At 37.9% G+C, this 18955-nt stretch overlaps 2 protein-coding genes and 1 non-coding gene across 4 annotated transcripts in view; 1 reads left to right on the top strand and 2 right to left on the bottom strand.

Annotated features, from left to right (window-relative positions):
• The window catches only part of mybpc3 (myosin binding protein C3), a 35375-nt gene extending 25017 nt beyond the window's left edge, over positions 1-10358 (bottom strand). Inside the window, exons 1-8 of the mRNA XM_060859082.1 lie at positions 10221-10358; positions 4284-4553; positions 3346-3522; positions 3147-3224; positions 2574-2722; positions 1934-2051; positions 1405-1453; positions 1210-1254 (exon numbers count right to left, since the gene is read on the bottom strand). Of these exons, the coding sequence (XP_060715065.1) occupies positions 1210-1254; positions 1405-1453; positions 1934-2051; positions 2574-2722; positions 3147-3224; positions 3346-3522; positions 4284-4553; positions 10221-10245 (911 nt within the window). The 5' untranslated portion in view covers positions 10246-10358. The remainder of the gene's footprint in view (positions 1-1209; positions 1255-1404; positions 1454-1933; positions 2052-2573; positions 2723-3146; positions 3225-3345; positions 3523-4283; positions 4554-10220) is intronic.
• Positions 6079-6193, bottom strand: LOC132839067 (U5 spliceosomal RNA). Its single transcript, XR_009647697.1, has one exon. It is a non-coding gene; the product is annotated as a U5 spliceosomal RNA (small nuclear RNA).
• Positions 10359-13762: 3404 nt separating the features above from the next.
• cars1 (cysteinyl-tRNA synthetase 1) overlaps positions 13763-18955 on the top strand; it is a 15863-nt gene continuing 10670 nt past the window's right edge. Inside the window, exons 1-5 of one of the 2 annotated variants that reach the window (XM_060859080.1) lie at positions 13797-13884; positions 15531-15767; positions 16233-16321; positions 17602-17690; positions 18121-18217. In XM_060859080.1, coding sequence (XP_060715063.1) covers positions 13869-13884; positions 15531-15767; positions 16233-16321; positions 17602-17690; positions 18121-18217 — 528 coding nt within the window. In that variant the 5' untranslated portion in view covers positions 13797-13868. Of the gene's footprint in view, positions 13885-15530; positions 15768-16232; positions 16322-17601; positions 17691-18120; positions 18218-18955 lie in introns of both variants that reach the window. The other variant, XM_060859081.1, reaches the window with a different exon arrangement.

Below are 18955 nucleotides of genomic sequence, written 5' to 3' on the forward strand. Positions count from 1 at the left end.
CATACACGCGATGTGAAACATGCTAAATGCATAATATGGATATACATATTATACTTAAATCAGTGAAACGTAATTAGTCTGTCCTTGTGAACCAAATAAAGTGATTATTCACGTCTAGAAGAGAGCAAATCCATTTCTTGCTTTGAAAACATCAAAGCTTAGACCTTGATGTAGAAGCAAAGTTATGTCAAACCCAGAAGCTGATCAGACAACTCTCAAATTCATCAAAAGCCTTATTATGGCTGTTATAAAAAAAAAACACTAATCTAGCACTAATCTCTGCTTAAATTTTTTTTTTTTTGCCATTAAGCAGTCACCCTTATCCAGAGCACTTATATTTATACAAATAAGGGTTACGGACCTTGCTCAAGGGCACAGCAGTTGCAGCTTGGTGGTCCAGGGATTCAAACTCACAACCTTCTGATCATCAGCCAAAGACCTTAACCACCAAGCTACCACTTCTCACTTTTTGAGTATAGCCCATGTTTATGTGTGTAAGCACAATAAGAAGGCTGATGACCACTCCGATATCACGCTGGAAGACGAAAGGGGAAATGACATGCTAAGGAAAATTCATTTGTGCAAATGACACCAATGATTTTTTACAACGTTTCAGTCACAGTGAAGAGATCCTTCCACAGGAAGTGAGAAGTGTTAATGATATCATTTCAGAGCTAGCATTATCGAATCTCAGGAGCATTGTATTACACGCATTTGGCATCTTTGCTGTTTTATGTTGATCTGTCCAACTGGATTTGCAATATTTTACACGAGTCAGTCTCTCAGTCACTGGAACTGCACTTGTAAAGGATCAGTGGACATGGGAGCCATATTCATTTAACCATCTAAAGCTAATTTTTTGCCAAAAAGGAGGGCTGGATATCTGTCTTCCTGAGATGTAAAGATGAAAAGTGAGACAGAGAATGTTTGTGAGAGAGAGAGATGTGAGAAATGAGAGGTGGGTTCAAGGGTTTCTCAGAGGGTGACTCACAAAGGAACATACTTCAGTTATATGAGTCGACACTCTTTAAATGTTCTCAGACAGAGAGATAAAAGTGAAGACACGAAAGGGATTGAGAGAAGAAGTCAAAGGAGATGGATATGAAAAACCAAAACACCCTCCTTTTGGTGAGAAATCAAGCTAATTTTCCCATGAGCTTTAAGTGCATGAATATGCCCTTTGCCATTGCAGCAAACCCCATTAGCTACCTGCCCGTTGTTGACATCCTCTTCTTACCGCCTGGAGTTATGCTCCTGAGTGATTAGTATGTCCAAGTAATGAGATGATTAAACATGTTTTTCCTCTTTGATATAATATTTTACATAAACCCAAATAGCACTAATTATTTAACATCAATCACCTATCAACTCACAAAGCCAAGTTAAAAAAAAAGGATCACTCACGTGCGTCTGAATGCAGCACGAATATCAAACCCTTCCACTGTTTGAACCTCTGTAAGGAAATTAACGAAATAACAATCAGTTACAGACTAGAGTTAGGAACACTTTGTTTTCTGGATGTTAATTTCCCTGACCTACAGTATGAGCATCTTCTACTAGCTAACTCTCAAATATCTCCAGACTTTCAGCTGTCACACTGACTCAACACACTAGATTTAAGTTACTCTCAGGTTCTTTTCATTGCTTCTGTATTGCTGAAGAGATGACAATAACAGCGGCAGACATCCTCAGAGCACATTTTGCTCAGTTCATTTAATCATTTCATTCACCAAGTCTCGAATCTGTGAATATGTGTGTTGATATGCCGCTCACAAACCATCAGTTATTCACAGCTAAGCCAGTGTTAGAAAATGTTCATTCTTTCCTCCAATGCAATGAGATATTTCTTCCCAAAAGGTCCCCAAATCCCCCAGATGGTTCTATGTACTGTAGATTTATTTCTCTGCTAGAACACTGCTGTACTGATGCTCACCATGCACAGACAACTCAAAATTACAGCTGTCAAACTTGTCTCTGGATGACACTTCACATCGATATCCTCCTGCAAAATTAGCTTTGGCTGCAATGATGTGCATCTCAAAGGTATACATCTGTGAAATGACAGTGAGAGAGTTTACAGTTTAGTTACATAATCCAATACATGCTCCTTTTTATGTGTACAATAATCAAAACATTTTACCTAGTTTAAAAAAAAATTTCAAGTTTTATTTATTCTAACCACAATGACAGCTATCAGCACCTACGTGAGTTACAATACTGCCGTTTCTGCAAGATACCAATATTTACAATCAAATGCAAACGTTTGCATAGCATAATTCTGCAAATGCAATACATAATTCTTGACATCAGGTACAATTTATTTAGACATTTGCACTTAATTGTTCTGCAGATTTGCACTTAAAATAACACAGTTTAGAAGTGTGTGTGTGTGTGTGTGTGTGTGTGTGTGTGTGTATGTTGTCTATTCCTTTGTCATTGTTTCACTTGTCTGGATGTACAACACTTTGGTCAACTCCGGTTGTGTAAAATGTGCTCTAGAAATAAAATAAACTTGAAACTAAAATAAGTATTAGGAAACATAGTCCTGCCTCATAACAAAGGTCACTACGCACCTTGGTGTTGCGGTCATAGTGCTCTTTCAGCTGCAGGTGTTTTCCTGACTTGCTGGCCAAGTCCATCCATTTTCCTTTGAACCATGTGACTGTGGGCTTCTTCAGCAGGGACTCTGCACACACTTTCGCCACAAAGGTGATGTTCTCACCTGTAGAAGGGTGGAAAGAGAACTTTTTGTATTTATACCCTCCCCTATATCACTCTCTCATGACTTAAAAATAGCTACGATTAATTCCTGTCACATCCCTGTCCCTCCCAGGCTTCACATACTTCCTCCTAGACATGTGATGCCAGAAAGTAGAGTCAATTTTGCTCTCTTGGATTTCCAGTCTTGTTAGGGCAGAGATAAAGGCCTGTTACAGTATATGCTTGGTCACCAGCAGGAAAAATCATATGTAAAGATACATTTAAAATGCTTGTCAGATTATCTGTGTATGTATCTTGACACATGTATCTAGATATTTGTATCTTGTGAGGTGTGGCACAGCTAGAAAATCCATACTATATACAGTACGTTTGCATGTGCTGTCTAAAACCTGGTTATTCTATGTCTGAATGTGGTCCTCACTCACCCACAGTCACCTCCCCACTCTGAGGTTTTTCTGAAAAGAGTCCGGTGAGGTCCTGCCTCGTGTCAGGATGCTGGTTTTCTGAAAGAGAAAAGGGTGTGAGAAAACTCTAATTGTATTAGTACTATAAGAAGATGTATACAAACAACAAAAACAATGGAGTAATACTCTGTTATTTTGTTAAAAGTTAAACTTGATTTACCCTCATGAAGTCCATCATGAGGGTCTGGGGCATGATCGCTGGACACTGAAGTTATGGCAGGAGGTTCAGCGGGAGCAGGGGCCACTGGTGGACCATCTGCTGAGGGCTCTGATGGCGCATCAGCAGGGGGCACTGCTTCAGTTGGCGTCTCTACTGCTGCCTTCGCTGGTGCTTTGGCTGGGGAACATTATAAAAATATCATAAAATGCTCTAAACTCAGTCATTAATTGCTACTCTGAAGTGTTTTGGACTAAAATATGTAAAAGTAATTAAATCAAAATAAACAGGAGTAAAAAAAATTAACTGCTGCACAACTTTTCAATGCAAACGCAGAACACAGAGTTTTATACATTCTCAGAAGTTCTGACTATCTACAATAACCTTGACATAGCTTCAAATGGATTGATAGCTATACGTGATATGACTGTTAAATAAAGCCAGGCTTCTAAGTATTTATTCCCCAAATATCTCTTCTGTGTTTTGCACTCAATGACTATCAGTTGTTCCATGAAAGCCCTCGCTTCTTGCTGTCAAGAGCCTCTCAGGGAAGCAATCTCCAAAGCCAAAGGTCATCAAGGTTTGGACTGAGCTGCTGTGGACATGCCTATTATTAATAGCTCAGCTAAGGGAAGGGCAGAAGGGATCAGTATTTAAAAAAAGAGTTCTGGCCAAAGAGTTGTTGTGTGTATGAAAGTGGGTCAGAATCATGCTGGAAGTGGATCAAATATTAACATGATCTAGTATGAACACAGAAGACTGATTCACGTTTGTCAGTTAAGTGGAATCTCACAAAGTGGCAGTGCATAAGGATCTGAAAAAGGTGCTGTGTGATTATCCAACGTCAAAAGAGCTGGCACGAACAAACTGTGCATAATAGTGCTGAAGTGTGGTCAGGATACAAACGTGAGCACAAGTACCAAAAACCTTGGGTGACCCACCCTCTGCTTCTTTGATCTTAAGCTCAAATTTGACTTTTGAGCCTCCGGCTATAACTGCATATCCTCCTGCGTCTTCAGGTCCAGCATTGCTTATGGTGAGTGAGTGCTTGTTGCCTTGAGCAGATATTGTGTATTTATCACTTCCTGTGATATCTTTGGTATCTCGTTGCCATCTTACTTTGGTGTCTTCCTTCTCAGACTGTGCTTCAAATACCACCTTGGCCCCAACCTCAACACTCTGACTTTTTGGTTTCTTGGTGAAGGCAGATACTGAGGAGGACAAGAACGATGAAGGGAAAGACATACAAAGGTTCACTGCTGTTCATAGACTATGGCTAATGGGACAGGTTTTAATTTTATTACTATTATCTTCTCTATACAATGCCAAATGAGAAAAGATGTATATAATCAACAAGTATCCCTGGACAAGGGATTATCAGATCATTGCTTGAGCACCAGCAGGCCATCCATTATCCTTCAAAATATCCTTCAAAAATGCTGAAAGTTCATAATGACCCACTAATTAAGGAAATTTGATCATTGAAAAAAGAAGACGTATGTATGTGTGTATGTATGTATATATGTATCGGAATCAGAATCAGAATCAGATTTATTGGCCAAGTGTGTTGACACACACAAGGAATTTGGTTCCAGCAGTTTGTGACTCTCAAAGTTACAGACATAAATAACACTATACTATACAAACTATACAAGAAAACAATGCAGACGATGAGATACAATATAGACAGAATGAGTATAAAATATGGATATAGAATGAATAAAATATATAAAATATGAATATGGAATATGAACAATCAGTAATGTACATAAAGTGTGGGAGTGCAAATAACAATATTGTGCAGTATTCTGCTTTTTGTGCAATATACAGCAGCAGTTTTGTGTAATTTACAGATGATTTGATGACAGTCCTGATAATGCAGTACTTATGATTAGAAGCAGTGAATATAATTATGGTGAGTTGTTGATCAGGGTGATTGCCTGTATGAGTGTGTGTATGAGAGTAGGAGTGTGTGTATGTGTGTGTGTGTACAGTGTGTGTGTGTATGTATGTATGTATGTATGTATATATGAGTGTGTGTATGAGTGTATGTGTGTAGGAGTGTGTGTATGTGTACAGTGTGTGTGTGTATGTATGTATGTATGTATATATGAGTGTGTGTATGAGTGTATGTGTGTATGAGTGTATGTGTGTAGGAGTGTGTGTATGTGTGTATGTATGTACAGTATGTGTGTGTGTGTGTGTATGTATGTATATATGAGTGTATGTATATGTATGAATGTATATATGAGTGTGTGTATGAGTGTATGTGTGTATGTATATGTATGAATGTATGTATGAGTGTGTGTATGTGCGTGTGTGTATGTATTTATTCGATATGAAGAGAAACATAAGTGAAGTAAATGCGCATGCGCGCAGGCCACGACGCTGATCACAGAGATATGTTACACACTCACGGTATGTCTGATTATGCCGAAATAAAACACTATGACGTTCATTAACACATTAATGTTCAGTAATATCTTCTAGATTATTTTTGTCTCACCATGAATGTATGCGCTGATTCATTCAACCCGCATAAATTAGATAAATTCGCAGTTTTAACAGTTTGCTTTCGAGACGTCCAATGAGAACCAGCCAAATTTACATATTATAGCAGAGATCCCTGGAAAACACCTCGAGTTCAGTTTAACGTCATTTTACTGCTATATTAATGTTCATGCGTATAAAGTGTTGTGTGTTTTATTATAGTTCTTTCTTTTACACCACATTTGGAGCCCCGTCGTTAAACAGGGCAACAAAAAATTCGATAAAACTCATAATGTTCCTCCCCACGGAAATCTTTAGTAAAAGGCGAAAGATTTATACGAGATGAAGAGAAACATGAGCGCTACCTGTTAACAGCTTAACGTCTAAGACCCCTATAAAACATATATATTACACACCAACGGTATATCTTCTACGCACTTACACGGAAGGACATTATTTATCAGTCACGTTATGTTATATTTATATCTAGTACTAATATAATCGTTATTTTAACTAAAACAAGATTTTTTTTACTATTTAAACCTGCCTGGTCTACTTAGCGCAAAGCATGCCGGGTAATCCTTGAATGATTATCAATGTTACCCAATCACATAAGATAACGTGTGTGTGTGTGTGTGTGTGTGTGTGTGTGTGTGTGTGTGTGTGTGTGTGTGTGTGTGTGTGTGTGTGTGTGTGTGTGTGTGTGTGTGTGTGTGTGTGTGTGTGTGTGTGTGTGTGTGTGTGTGTGTGTGTGTGTGTGTGTGGCGTTTTAGAGACTGAACCCGGAAAACAAAATTAGCTTGTTTGCTAACGGAGCAGTTATTCAGTTACTTTATCTAGAACACTATTATCCCCTATTTGAGCTACATAAGGGTTTTTATGTTGTGGAAATGGTTAAATACAAGTAAATAGATTTTTTAAGAATAAAAGCTTACATAGTATTTATGTATATTATGTAGCTTACATTCATATGAATGTTTTCCTTAAGGTTTAACAGAATGTTTAATGGATCAGTGTAGAATCAGTGATTCCTGTCACTAAAACAGCCCGAAGTTCCCTATATTGTGCCATATGCAGGTCTGTTCAAATATAGAAAGCATATGTTCACCATGAATAAATGCACTTTAAGCACTGAAATGCACTGAGCTGTGAGAGGGATTAGCCGGACTCTATTTCAGGTGTCCTGCAAGCATTGGAAGAATGGCATTGTGCTTTCCGGCATCACCTCGGCTGTTTAGTAACCGGTGGCATCCGCATTTTATTTTTGTTCCCCTTCCACAGACTGTCTGACACAATTAGAGAAGGTAAAGGAAAAGTAATATCAGTAAACAGTAAATGATCAGTAAAAACATTGCGGGATTTGGTAGCCTAGTGGTTAAGGCGTTGGAATAAAGGTTGGAAGGAATTCCAGGTCCACTAAGCTGCCATTGCTGGGCCCCTGAGTAAGGCCCTTAACCCTCAGTTGCTCAGTTTTGTAAATTGAAATAAGGGTGTCTGCTAAATGCCGTAAATGTAAAATGTGTTACGGCTAACAAAGCATAACAAAAGTGAAACATTCTCTAGTGACTGCAGGCTGGATCCTAGGGGGCTAAGAAATATGGGGCAGAGGTTTGTGACATGGTCAGGAAGGCCGCCCGGGCTATAGTGAGGACAGACAAGCAGCCAACCCATTCCACACAACATTTGATGATGGATGTGAGATACATCTGTGCACTTCAAACAGCTCAGTTTTCACATATCCAATGCAATAAACTGGATTTCATTGTAGATGACTGAAAAAGAATTGAATAATTGCAGCTGTTTTATTTTGAATGACTACTTTGAGTCAGACCTGACAAGACAGAGCAGAAAGGAAGGTAGAATGACAAAATAGAGGACCGTGATGACTTTAGATTGTAAAAGCAGTTTAAAAAAACATCGGAAAAGGGACTAAGACAGGAGATTTGTCATTAAATCACATAATATTATGACTAATAAAAAGAGCTTAGTTCGAAATCACTGAAAGGTCCATCGTAAGATAGTTTGAATACTGTGGGTCTTAACACTCAAAGCCACCTAATATCTCATAAGTAATATCTCATAAATTGGACTTTGATAAGTATTAGGGTGTTGCATGCTTGTCAGTGATATGTAGTGTGGTTTTCAGTGATGATGGGTGTGAAGCTATATTATTGCCGTCTTTGGTACACCACAATAAATGTGGATCACTGGTGTGCTGCAAATGTTGCACTTGTTAAATTGGTTGAACTGGCACATGTTAAACTAGGATGTATTCTCTCAGCGTTTAGAAATGTGTGTGTGTGTGTGTGTGTGTGTGTGTGTGTGTGTGTGTGTGTGTGTGTGTGTGTGTGAGTGCGTGTGTGTTTGGCTCACTAAGATTATTATTTGGCACAGCTTTTCCTGCTGTATCGTGTCACCCAACACCATTTGAAACACAAGGTTTGCATCTCAAAGTCATGGTCACATAGCAACTGGCTTAAAGCGTTTATTTTACTGCAGACTAAAACCGAACCATAGTAAAAGTATAATGTGTCACACTTAAGCCAGCACATGATTGATACAATTTCACCTACATACATCTACATACATCTACATACATATCATGTTAGCGTCAATTCTGATGAAAATTGAACATAAAGAAAATATACCTTATAGATGTTATAGATAAAATGTTTTAAAATTTTCACAATATATAAATATACAATATTCTTACTCATTTCAATCTAAACTAGACTTTTGCTGTTGGTAGATCGTTTGGATTATTTTATGCGTTTTAATTTTAATAGAATAAGGGGATTTCTTGGAATTTATACACATATATAGAAATGGAATTAGGTATCCTACATTTGCTATGTATTAATCTCATGAGGAACATCAGCTACGTTTGGCAATATTCTAGATATTTTTGCTTGACAAGGTGTATTTTTTATACCGTTGTATATTTGGTGTTTATGTATCACAGTTAAATACTAACAATATGTCCCTATATTATAAAATCAAATTTACTGCTTTGTTTACTCTGTAAAACATTCATTGGTTTTATTGTTAATTAACTATTTTTCCTGAAACTTTTGACATTGCTGAAATTTGAAACTTTGGACAGAATCAGTCACCCTGGTGTATTATCAAAGAAAAGCATTCATTTCTCCATAAACACATCCTCTGTGCGTGCACATGTCCTTAGCCCCAGTTGTAGCATGTTGGATTTATATTACCTCCTGATACATCTGGTGTGCTTTGGTGGAAACCTTGGAAATAATGGGAATTAAAAATAGCGGCAACAGATCATATGTATAGAAGTACAGGTGAATAACATCGTTATTTAAAACAAAATACTGTGTAGGTGTACTTGACCTGTTCTTTTTAAAAGAAATTGTCAGGTTAAAATCTGATATAAATTAAGCTATTATCTATATTCAAAGACATCTAAATAAGAATTTCAGCTCTTTTTAGGTAGTCAAATAAGTCAGCTTGGCTCACCGATAAGAGTCGACACTTTCTGCTCCCAAACGGCTTATATTTCAATGCCAGTTTTTAGTTCTGTTTCGCAAGTTAAGGCTGAAATTGTCTCATAAATTTTTTTTGCTTTTAACTTAGCAAAAAATAAACAAACAAAAAACCCTGGTGTTAAAATGTAATGAGCTACTTATTACATTAATACAGTCGACATGTGCGTTAAATCTTATCAAGACATAATCCAGATACAAGATGCATGAAATAGCCAGCAGTATAAAGAGTCTTAGCTGATGTATTTAGAAGTGAGTATGGGCAAATAATTGTCAAACATGGTTCAGTTGAGGTCTGTCTTTTTCAAAATTAGAATGTAAGAAAAGTCTTGTTACAGGTGCAGTTTATCCACTGCATGTAATATTAAACATGAATTTATTCATTTGTTAGACATCACCCATATGATGAACACCATTTAAGGATGAGGCAGTGACAAACTAAAGACAGATATCTTCCATGCTTGTCTTTAAAGTTGGGAAAGCTGAGTATTTAATCACACAGGGCATTACAGGACTTATAGTCCCGTTTCTTTGTGGCCAGTTTCAATGATATTTTGTTGCTCAAGCAATCAGGCCATCCTGTGGGTGTATACTGTTTTACAACTTTTTCAATTTATTTTTATTTCATTCAGTTGCCTTGAGTCTAAACTAGGCCTGTTTCTGTTTTATAATTCAAATCATTTAAAATGTAACACTATGGAAAATTAACCAGGAAAAAGTTTCACAGTGAAAAATAAATGCCTTATGATATGTCCAGAATATAAAACCCAGTGGGAGCTGGAACTGGGAATCTTTTCATAAACACACTCCTACAAGAAGGTTTGTGCTGAAAGTTTTTTTTAGAGCTTTATGAACCAAGAGTTAAAAACTAAATGCTATTACCTGTTTTTTTAGTCGGTTCAGGCATCCTGCTTTCCTGGTTGAGTGTCCCTTACGGGTTCAGACAAACAGGCTTTGTGGATGTCACACTCCTCTTTCTCTTTTTATTAGTCCCACCATCACACACACCCCTCCTTCACTGTGACCTACAATCTAAACCCAGCCCTTTCCTCCTGTCTTTCTCTCCTCAACAGTGAGATAATGAGCACATACCTCTAATCAAAAGCCCAACCAACCACCCCCCTCTGTCCATCCACTGCCATGAAGCCCACAATATTTTTGGCTTCTCTTCCTACACCTCCTCTAGCTGACAGGAGCAGAGAGGCTGAGGTTAGACGAAGGGTAAGGGATGAGTGAAGGGAGCAGAGAGAACAACTGCAGGAGCAAACTGGGCTTAAATTTAGTTCTTGACACTATGAAACACCTTGTACATCTTTTGTAGGGTTAGCATACGTCTCTCACTTTTAAACCTTTACATATGAAACTAAGTATACTACATTTATGATTTTAGGTCTAAGATAGCGAACTTATGATAAAAAAAAAAAACTACTCTTAAAGAGTATCAGTGTAGTCGTGTTTTTTTTTTTTCTGAGAGTGTACAGTGGTACCAATTTTCCAATTGTCGTTCAACAGCTCCAACAAAATCTTTTAGACGAATTTACTTACTGTCAAATAAAAGTGAACAGCATTTATGAAACCCAGCATAGCTATACAAAAAAATTGCCTGTGGTTAACATTTAATAAGTTATATCTAAGTGTATGTGGAACACATTTTTTTTTAATGTGGATACACACATTTTATGAAGGTTTCTGCTAATCAACCTGCAGATAATAAGGGATTTGTATTAAATAGGGTGTGAAATCAGCATTATTCACAGGTCCTGTAAGGATTGTAGTGCTACATCATGAGTACATAATATATACATACACCCACCCACCCCTACACACACAAAGCAAAGCTACACAATATTTACCAGAGTTTATGTATAGAATTTAATTTTTATTTTAGCTAGGCTGATCTATTTTTATTTACTATTCAAGTTCAAATGTAACACATTGAGATTAAATGGCTAATAAAAGAACAAAATGATATTAAGTTTAATATGCATGAAGATGTAAATGCTTCTTAGAAAACAGATGTTTCTTTGCCCTTTCCTATACAGCAGTTCATCATACACTCTTGCCCAATAACACACGTGCCTGGGGATCATGACAAACAATGTTGTGCATCAATCTCCTTTTCCATGCACTTCCCTGGTGTCACCTCATACCTTCCCTTTTCTCTGATGTACCGGCCTGTCAGCACCTGGTCACTGTCGTAGCACACAGACTGTACGGACTAGCCACAGCAGTAGCACGCCAAGATTAGACCATATCAGACAATAAGGGAGGTAGGTTTTTCATCCTGCTCTATAAATGTCACAAGCCTGGTGTCATACCTAAATATTGCCCCTGGCTGAGATTCTTCTTACCTGCTCCCAATACCAGGAAGATCAGTTAAAGCTGAACAGTCAAAACATTGAACTATGTCACCTGAAATTGATGCCAGTGTGTGATGCACTGTGGAAAAAAAAGTAGATGCCTGAGATGACTCTATTCCTCATGAGGAAAATTAGCATACCTAGTGCAAATATAATAGAAAGGATTTAACACGTAGTACAAAGGATATATGACGTATAAGTATGAATGAGGCACGTGGATCATACATGGAGGCCTGATGTGTCGGGACATATACAACAGTAGGACAGGCATCATTCACAGCACAGACATTTTTAATTTCCACAAGTGTCACCATTGGCCTAGGATAATCAGAATGGCAAAGGCATAATGGTAATTATGGTGGAAAATGCTATCAGGTATATGATTAAATGAAGTATGATTTGTGAATTAACACATTTAGATAAAACACGGCTTTATCATTATTTTCTATTACTGTATTTAATAAGTAATTAATGATTAAAGCAGAAAAAAATACAAATGAGCTCTAATATCATTGTGAACACTGCATCGTAATCAGATGCCATTTAAAAAGCTGCAACTAACAACAGTGTGTGAAAGTCAAAACATGGAAATTAAAAGTTACAACAGTGTCAATGTAAACCTGAGCTGAGATTAACACACAGATACAGGAAATCCATGATGAACAAGATGCAGTGGTTAGAGAAGAAACCAAAAATATGACCCTGAGGATTAAAGTAAGCGATGGTACTTTTTAGTAAGTGATAAATGAGAGCATGAGCGCATATAGAAGGCCTGATTCTCATGAGGAAGACGAAAACACAACAAGTTTGTAATTAATCTTCTCCATAGCAAGTTTGTGTAACACCTCAAGGCCTGGTGAGCAACATGACCTTTAGTCATGCATATATACAAACAATACCAGACAACTCGCACGTCCTGCAAGGCTCGATTCATTGTAAATGAATGTCAATGCATTTGCCCTCTAGTGCCACCTAGTGACTACACACATCATGGACGTTGATCCAATGACATCAATTCGCATTATAATAAATTGACACAGTACAGGCTTAGTAAGAGCGTAAAGATGTGATCCAGATCTCACAGTGCCATTAGATTGGGTTAAAGCACAGAGATTCCTGCATTAGGGCCTAAAGAGCCTGCAGTCTTCCTTCCTTATGCCACATACAAAGTTAGAAATAAAGAATGTTTTGAATGGACACTTAAAAATATTGAGACATAATAATCATGCATGTTGATGCGCTAACCTACTCACACTGCCTTTTTGTCTGATCGACTTCTGGTTTTATTTGACAAAATGTAAACAAAGAAGTAACTTACACCACCATAACCCTTATTAAAACAGTTACTGGGAATGAATCACAAACATGATAATGAATGAATATGAAAATTGTAAATTGTGTTCTGATAAATGAATTAGAATTGTTTTATTCAAATACTATTATTATTATTATTATTATTATTATTATTATTATTATTATTACTATTATTATTATTATTATTATTATTATTATTATTATTATTAGTAGTAGTAGTAATAGTAGTAGTAGTAGTAGTAGTAGTATTCTTTTTATTAATATTGTTATTATTATTATTATTATTTTTTATTATTAAATATTATTATTATTGCACCAACACAAACTTGATTCTGATTCTTTTTCTGATTCTTGCCCATTTTCACCTCAGTTAGGGTTTTTGAAAGCCACCCACAAGCTTTTCGAATCACAACATAATGACTTTTATGAAACAAACCTTATAAACTATTTATTTTAACAACTTTATATATATATTTTTTTTTAGAAATGCCTTTATTTTGAAAGACAATCAACCCCCTTACCCGGAAGCAATTTTACAAAAATCTGATCTACAACTCATGTAACACAATCTCCGCCATATTTCATTGTTTAAAATCACTAACCGGACGTGTTTGTTTATCTGTTGCTCCTTCTCGCGATATTTCTTTCCCACCTGCATTCTGTAAGTCCCGCCTTCTTACCTGGGATTAACCAATAATTCTTAACCACATAACTACACTACCCAATCCGTGCTCAACAAGCGCAGGGGGCGTGGCTTCTTCCTAATACGGGTGGGAAGTGAAGTGAAGCTGCCTTGGCGGCACGAGAGTATTTTCCGGACACGTTTATTGTTGCATCAGATACCCGGGGCAGAAAGATGGCAGGAGAACAAGGTAATAAATGTTAAACCTCTAACTAACGACATTGAGTAAAGCACAAGAGGTGAAGTTAAGGCTGTAAATAAGAAAGATTTGAGCTGTACATATGGAGTTAGATCTGGTTTAATGTTACACACCTAATAAAACACTCAGAGATCAAAGTGTTTTTATGTTTTTAATGGATGCTGCATGGTTTTTCTTGGTTAAATCTGTATGACACCATTTAGCATCCTTGCATATGCTAAATCTCTTGTTTGCACGACATACAGTGACATACAGTGACTTCTGTCATCAAGACAATTTTAGTCTTGACACTAAAACTAAAAGACTAAACGAACAGGATCAAAACAGGCTGTAGGATGGAGCTGAAAGACTAAATATGTAGTGCAAATATACTGTATTCACCAAGAGGACACCTGACCATCACACTCATGTGTGCTTCTACTATTCTGTTCTGTTCTATTCGATTATATCCCATTCAATTCTGTTTGATTTGTTTGTATAGCACTTTGAACAATTCCCATTGTCTCAAAACAGCTTGACAGAATGATTCTATTCAATTCTGTTCAATTCCACTCTATTCAGTACTATTGTATTATATTCCGTTCGATTATATTTGATTCTATTCTGTTCAATTCCACTTTATTCAATTCTGTTCTGTTCAATTCTATTATATTCTATTCGTTCGATTTCTATTGGATTCTGTTCAATCCTTTTATATCCCATTCACTTATATTCGATTTGTTTGTATAGCACTTTGAACAATTCCCATTGTCTCAAAACAACTTTACAGAATTCCGTTTGATTATATTTGATTCTATTCTGTTCAATTCCACTTTATTCAATTCTATTCTGTTCTATTCTATTTATTTGTATAGCACTTTTAAACAATTTCCGTTGTCTCAGAGCAGCTTTACAGAGTGAATCGTTACATCCAGTTAACTCCAAGTGTTTGCATAATTATGTCTTTATACATGTCTACGATAATAAAATGAGTTAATACAAGATTCCAAGCATAAGACTCAATAAAGGAGAATCTTTTTATATTTAATCTATTTAGTGGGAAACAGATTCGGAGGCTGCGGTCCTGGTGGTCCACACCAGGTCTTGATTGTGAGACGAGTGAAATCTACAGTAGCTTCCTGAGATGATGCAAACATTGATAATGATTGCAATTGTGTGTCTGCACTAAAAGTATTTTTTATTTGCTTTTTTTTATACTTTAGGCTACGGAAACATTTTCACTGAATTCATGTGCTAAATATTTGTTAGTCAGATCGTAGCTGGATGGTATTTCGGAAATGAATCAGTGCCTCGGAAACGTTTAAAAGCCTTTTGTTCGTTTTGCATATTTTGCTTGTTGACATTTTTGATACAATCAAAGCTTTTACTAATGCATCCTCATGCAGAAAGTGTTAATGAGCAACTGTACATTTGTGGTCGTATGTCGTCCAGACGGTGACTCTGAGCATCATGTCCGTGTCCTGACAGCATATCACCAGTGTGTCTGTTTCAGATCCTTCCACATCCTGCTCTGTTGCAATGTTTGGCTCCAGTGCTGCAGACATTGAGCTTTCTTTATAGGGGTGTGTGTGTGTGTGTGTGTGTGTGTGTGTGTGTGTGTGTGTGTGTGTGTGTGTGTCATCCTTTTGTCTTCCCAGCCTTTGATTATGGCTTCTTACTGCACACAAGCGAGGTCGGCTGCAGGGCCGAGGCTCTGAACGAGTACCTGAGCAGCCGCAGTTACCTGGCAGGCTACGAGCCCTCGCAGGTGGACGCAGACGTGTTCGCTCTTTTTCATGGTTCTCCTCCAACGTCGCAGCTTGTGCACGCTCTGCGCTGGTATAGGCACATAGCCACACTGCTACCTCGAACTGACGGCCAGGCCTCAGACGCCAGTGAGTAGACAGGGAGCGAGAGTCGTGTAATGTGTAATGTGTACAAGCCAGTAGGGTGTGATTGGTGTATCTGTGCTGATCAGAGTGAGGTAGAGTTTAGAAAGCTGTCCTGGTGCTCAGGGTCACGATCGTGAGACGAGCGAAATCTCGTGTCCTTAGATGACGCAACCCTCGATGATGCTTGTGTCAGACTGAGTGAGATTGTCAGGTTCAATCTTTTGCAGCATTGTGTTTCCTGTCAGCAGTAGCATCCTGTTTGTCCAATTACATCCTTCAGCTTCTGTCACCTTTTATTTTTTTTTTTCGCTTTTTGTTTCGGTTACAATCCTCTGTACAAATGCTCTTGTACAAATCACAATCTGTGTCCTGGTTACACAGTTGTATCTGTCCTCTTTGTCCATAACCATCACAATACACATGCATGTGAATTTAACAAAATAATTTGCAATGCATCTTGTCTTTCAGCAAAAAAGAGGATGCAGCCTCCCTGGACTCCACCAGATGGAACTGAAGTCCCAAAGCTTCGACTTTACAACAGTCTGACTCGGACCAAGGTGCAAGTTTATTTTTAGAGTCGTTTTAGGGCCACTGTTTAAAAAAAAAAATAAGACTTTCAGATTAAAGTCATAATATTTTGTTTAAAAAAAACAAAGTCATTATATTACAAGAAAAGTTGCAATATTTCATGAAAGAAAAAATGAAAACAATTTGAGAATAATGTAATAATACTGGGGCACGGTGGCTTAGTGGTTAGCACATTCGCCTCACACCTCCAGGGTTGGGGGTTCGATTCCCACCTCCACCTTGTGTGTGTGGAGTTTGCATGTTCTCCCCGTGCCTCGGGGGTTTCCTCCGGGTACTCCGGTTTCCTCCCCCGGTCCAAAGACATGCATGGTAGGTTGATTGGCATCTCTGGAAAATTGTCCGTAGTGTGTGATCGCGTGAGTGAATGAGAGTGTGTGTGTGTGCCCTGCGATGGGTTGGCACTCCGTCCAGGGTGTATCCTGCCTTGATGCCCGATGACGCCTGAGATAGGCACAGGCTCCCCGTGACCCGAGGTAGTTCGGATAAGCGGTAGAAGATGAGTGAATGAATGAATGTAATACTATGACTGGTGCATATCAGAGCAAAGTAAATAAAAAATGATATTTACATTTTTTTATCTATTTGTTACATATTAATAAATAGTTAATGAAAATAAATTAATAAAATTTTCACTACCTAACATTTAGTCTTTTTTACGGTACACAAATGCAAACCTCTGATAGCCTTCGAGGTGACCGCTGCTTACGACTTCTCAACAAAATAAACATCAAATTCTCACCATTTCATTTTAAACCCCACCTTTATGTGCACCATTTTGTCATGTTATTATGACTTCTTCTAAATATATTGTATTTTTTTTCCCTTGCAATTTGATTTGAAAAAGAAACTTTTATTCTATTTTTATATTTTCAACAGCGACCCTAAAACACCAGACTCCTCTTGTAGATAATGGCTTTGGACAAAAAGCAGATTTTGTCGCTTTTATCAAATCAGACATGTTGGAATTGCTCAGAATGACGTGGAACCGTTTTAAAGTCTGGATGTTCTATTTTTAGGAGAGAAATGTACTGAAAATCATCACTATGCATGAATATCACATGACAACATCATAGCCTGGCGCCCTTATAGTTTTTTTAGTGTATTTACATATATGTATAGACTAATAATACTGCTTTGTTGTCACTCTCAGGTCTTTAACCTGTAAGTCATATTCTACACAGTCAGTGTTAATACTGCTAACAGCCTTGGGGTGTGTGTGTGTGTGTGTGTGTGTTATTTGATATTTTAGGAGCTGTTTGTTCCTCAGCATGGGAACAAGGTTTTGTGGTACTGCTGCGGTCCCACCGTCTACGACGCTTCACACATGGGTCACGCCAGGTAACGCTCGCTACAGCTGTCTGTAGTGTTTCCCACAGTCGCTCACACCGTGTCTCTGGAACATTCTGGAACAATGTTCTGCTCTTTGTGATCGGTCTATAGAGACACTACCTTAGCTGAAACGTTCAGCCTGGCCAGGCAGTGGTTAGCGATGTGTAAGTCTCGTTGTGTACTGAAATGTGCCAAATGCGTTGTCACGTCATGCATGCTCGCGTTTCTGCGTTCCCAGCGTCCTCGTTAATGTTCCTGCCATCTTAGATTGATCCTGTATGAGTAATGAAATTAATTCCAAACCCTCTGGCCTACATTTTGTAAAAAAAAAAAATAAAAAATCATAAACTGAGTTTATCAGTTAATTCATTTAGCAGTTTTGTCTAAAATATTTCTGGCTCGTCGTGAATGTGTCGATAAGCCGCCCTTGTGCTTCCAGGTCCTACATTTCTTTCGACATCCTAAGAAGGATACTGATGGACTATTTCAAATACGACGTCTTCTACTGCATGAACATCACCGACATCGACGACAAAGTAAGAGGCTTAGACGTTGTACTTATACACACATCGAGTATACACTGCTTAACCAGATAAAAAGTCACCCCCTGGATTTAACTAAGCAAATACTGTAGTGTAGAATTACTGCACTGATTCATATATTTCAGCTGGAAACAAGTAGCTTAACCCTGACTGATGCAGCGATGCACTGAGTAGCTCTCCATAAATATTTCGATCTGCATCAAGCAAAGAAAACAATTAAGGAGCGAAACATTAACTTTATAACAGTAACTCGACTTTGCGTAAGAATCTGTTTTCTTGGCCGAGAACGCTCGAACGCTAACCGTTAGGGCCTTTTTACACCCGGTCACTTCATGTGTGTTCTCTGATCCGATAGCGATCTGATTTGTTAAAACTGTTCCATGTACATTAGGCCACATAAACGCGTCTCGGCGAATCGGATATCGATCCGATCTTTCTACTCCCGCCCAAAATGCAAATATATTTCACCTCATTTCTGGAGTGATTGAAATGGAGCACGCTTTGGTGTTTGTGGTTTTCAGAATACAATCAAAAAGAAGACGTAAAATCCCGTTACGACGGTTATGCTACAAAAAACAGCATTTACTGTTTGCTGCATTTTCGCTGGCAGCAGCAGCGCATTTTAAGACCCGACGAGACGCCTGGGTGAAAGATCACCTGCGAGTGACGTACTTCCGTTTGGGAGGAGTATAGCGCTGACGTATGTGGCTTGAACAACCACATTCATTTACA

This window comes from Tachysurus vachellii, chromosome 23 (assembly GCF_030014155.1).
Source record: "Tachysurus vachellii isolate PV-2020 chromosome 23, HZAU_Pvac_v1, whole genome shotgun sequence".
In the NCBI taxonomy this organism is placed as follows: domain Eukaryota; kingdom Metazoa; phylum Chordata; class Actinopteri; order Siluriformes; family Bagridae; genus Tachysurus; species Tachysurus vachellii.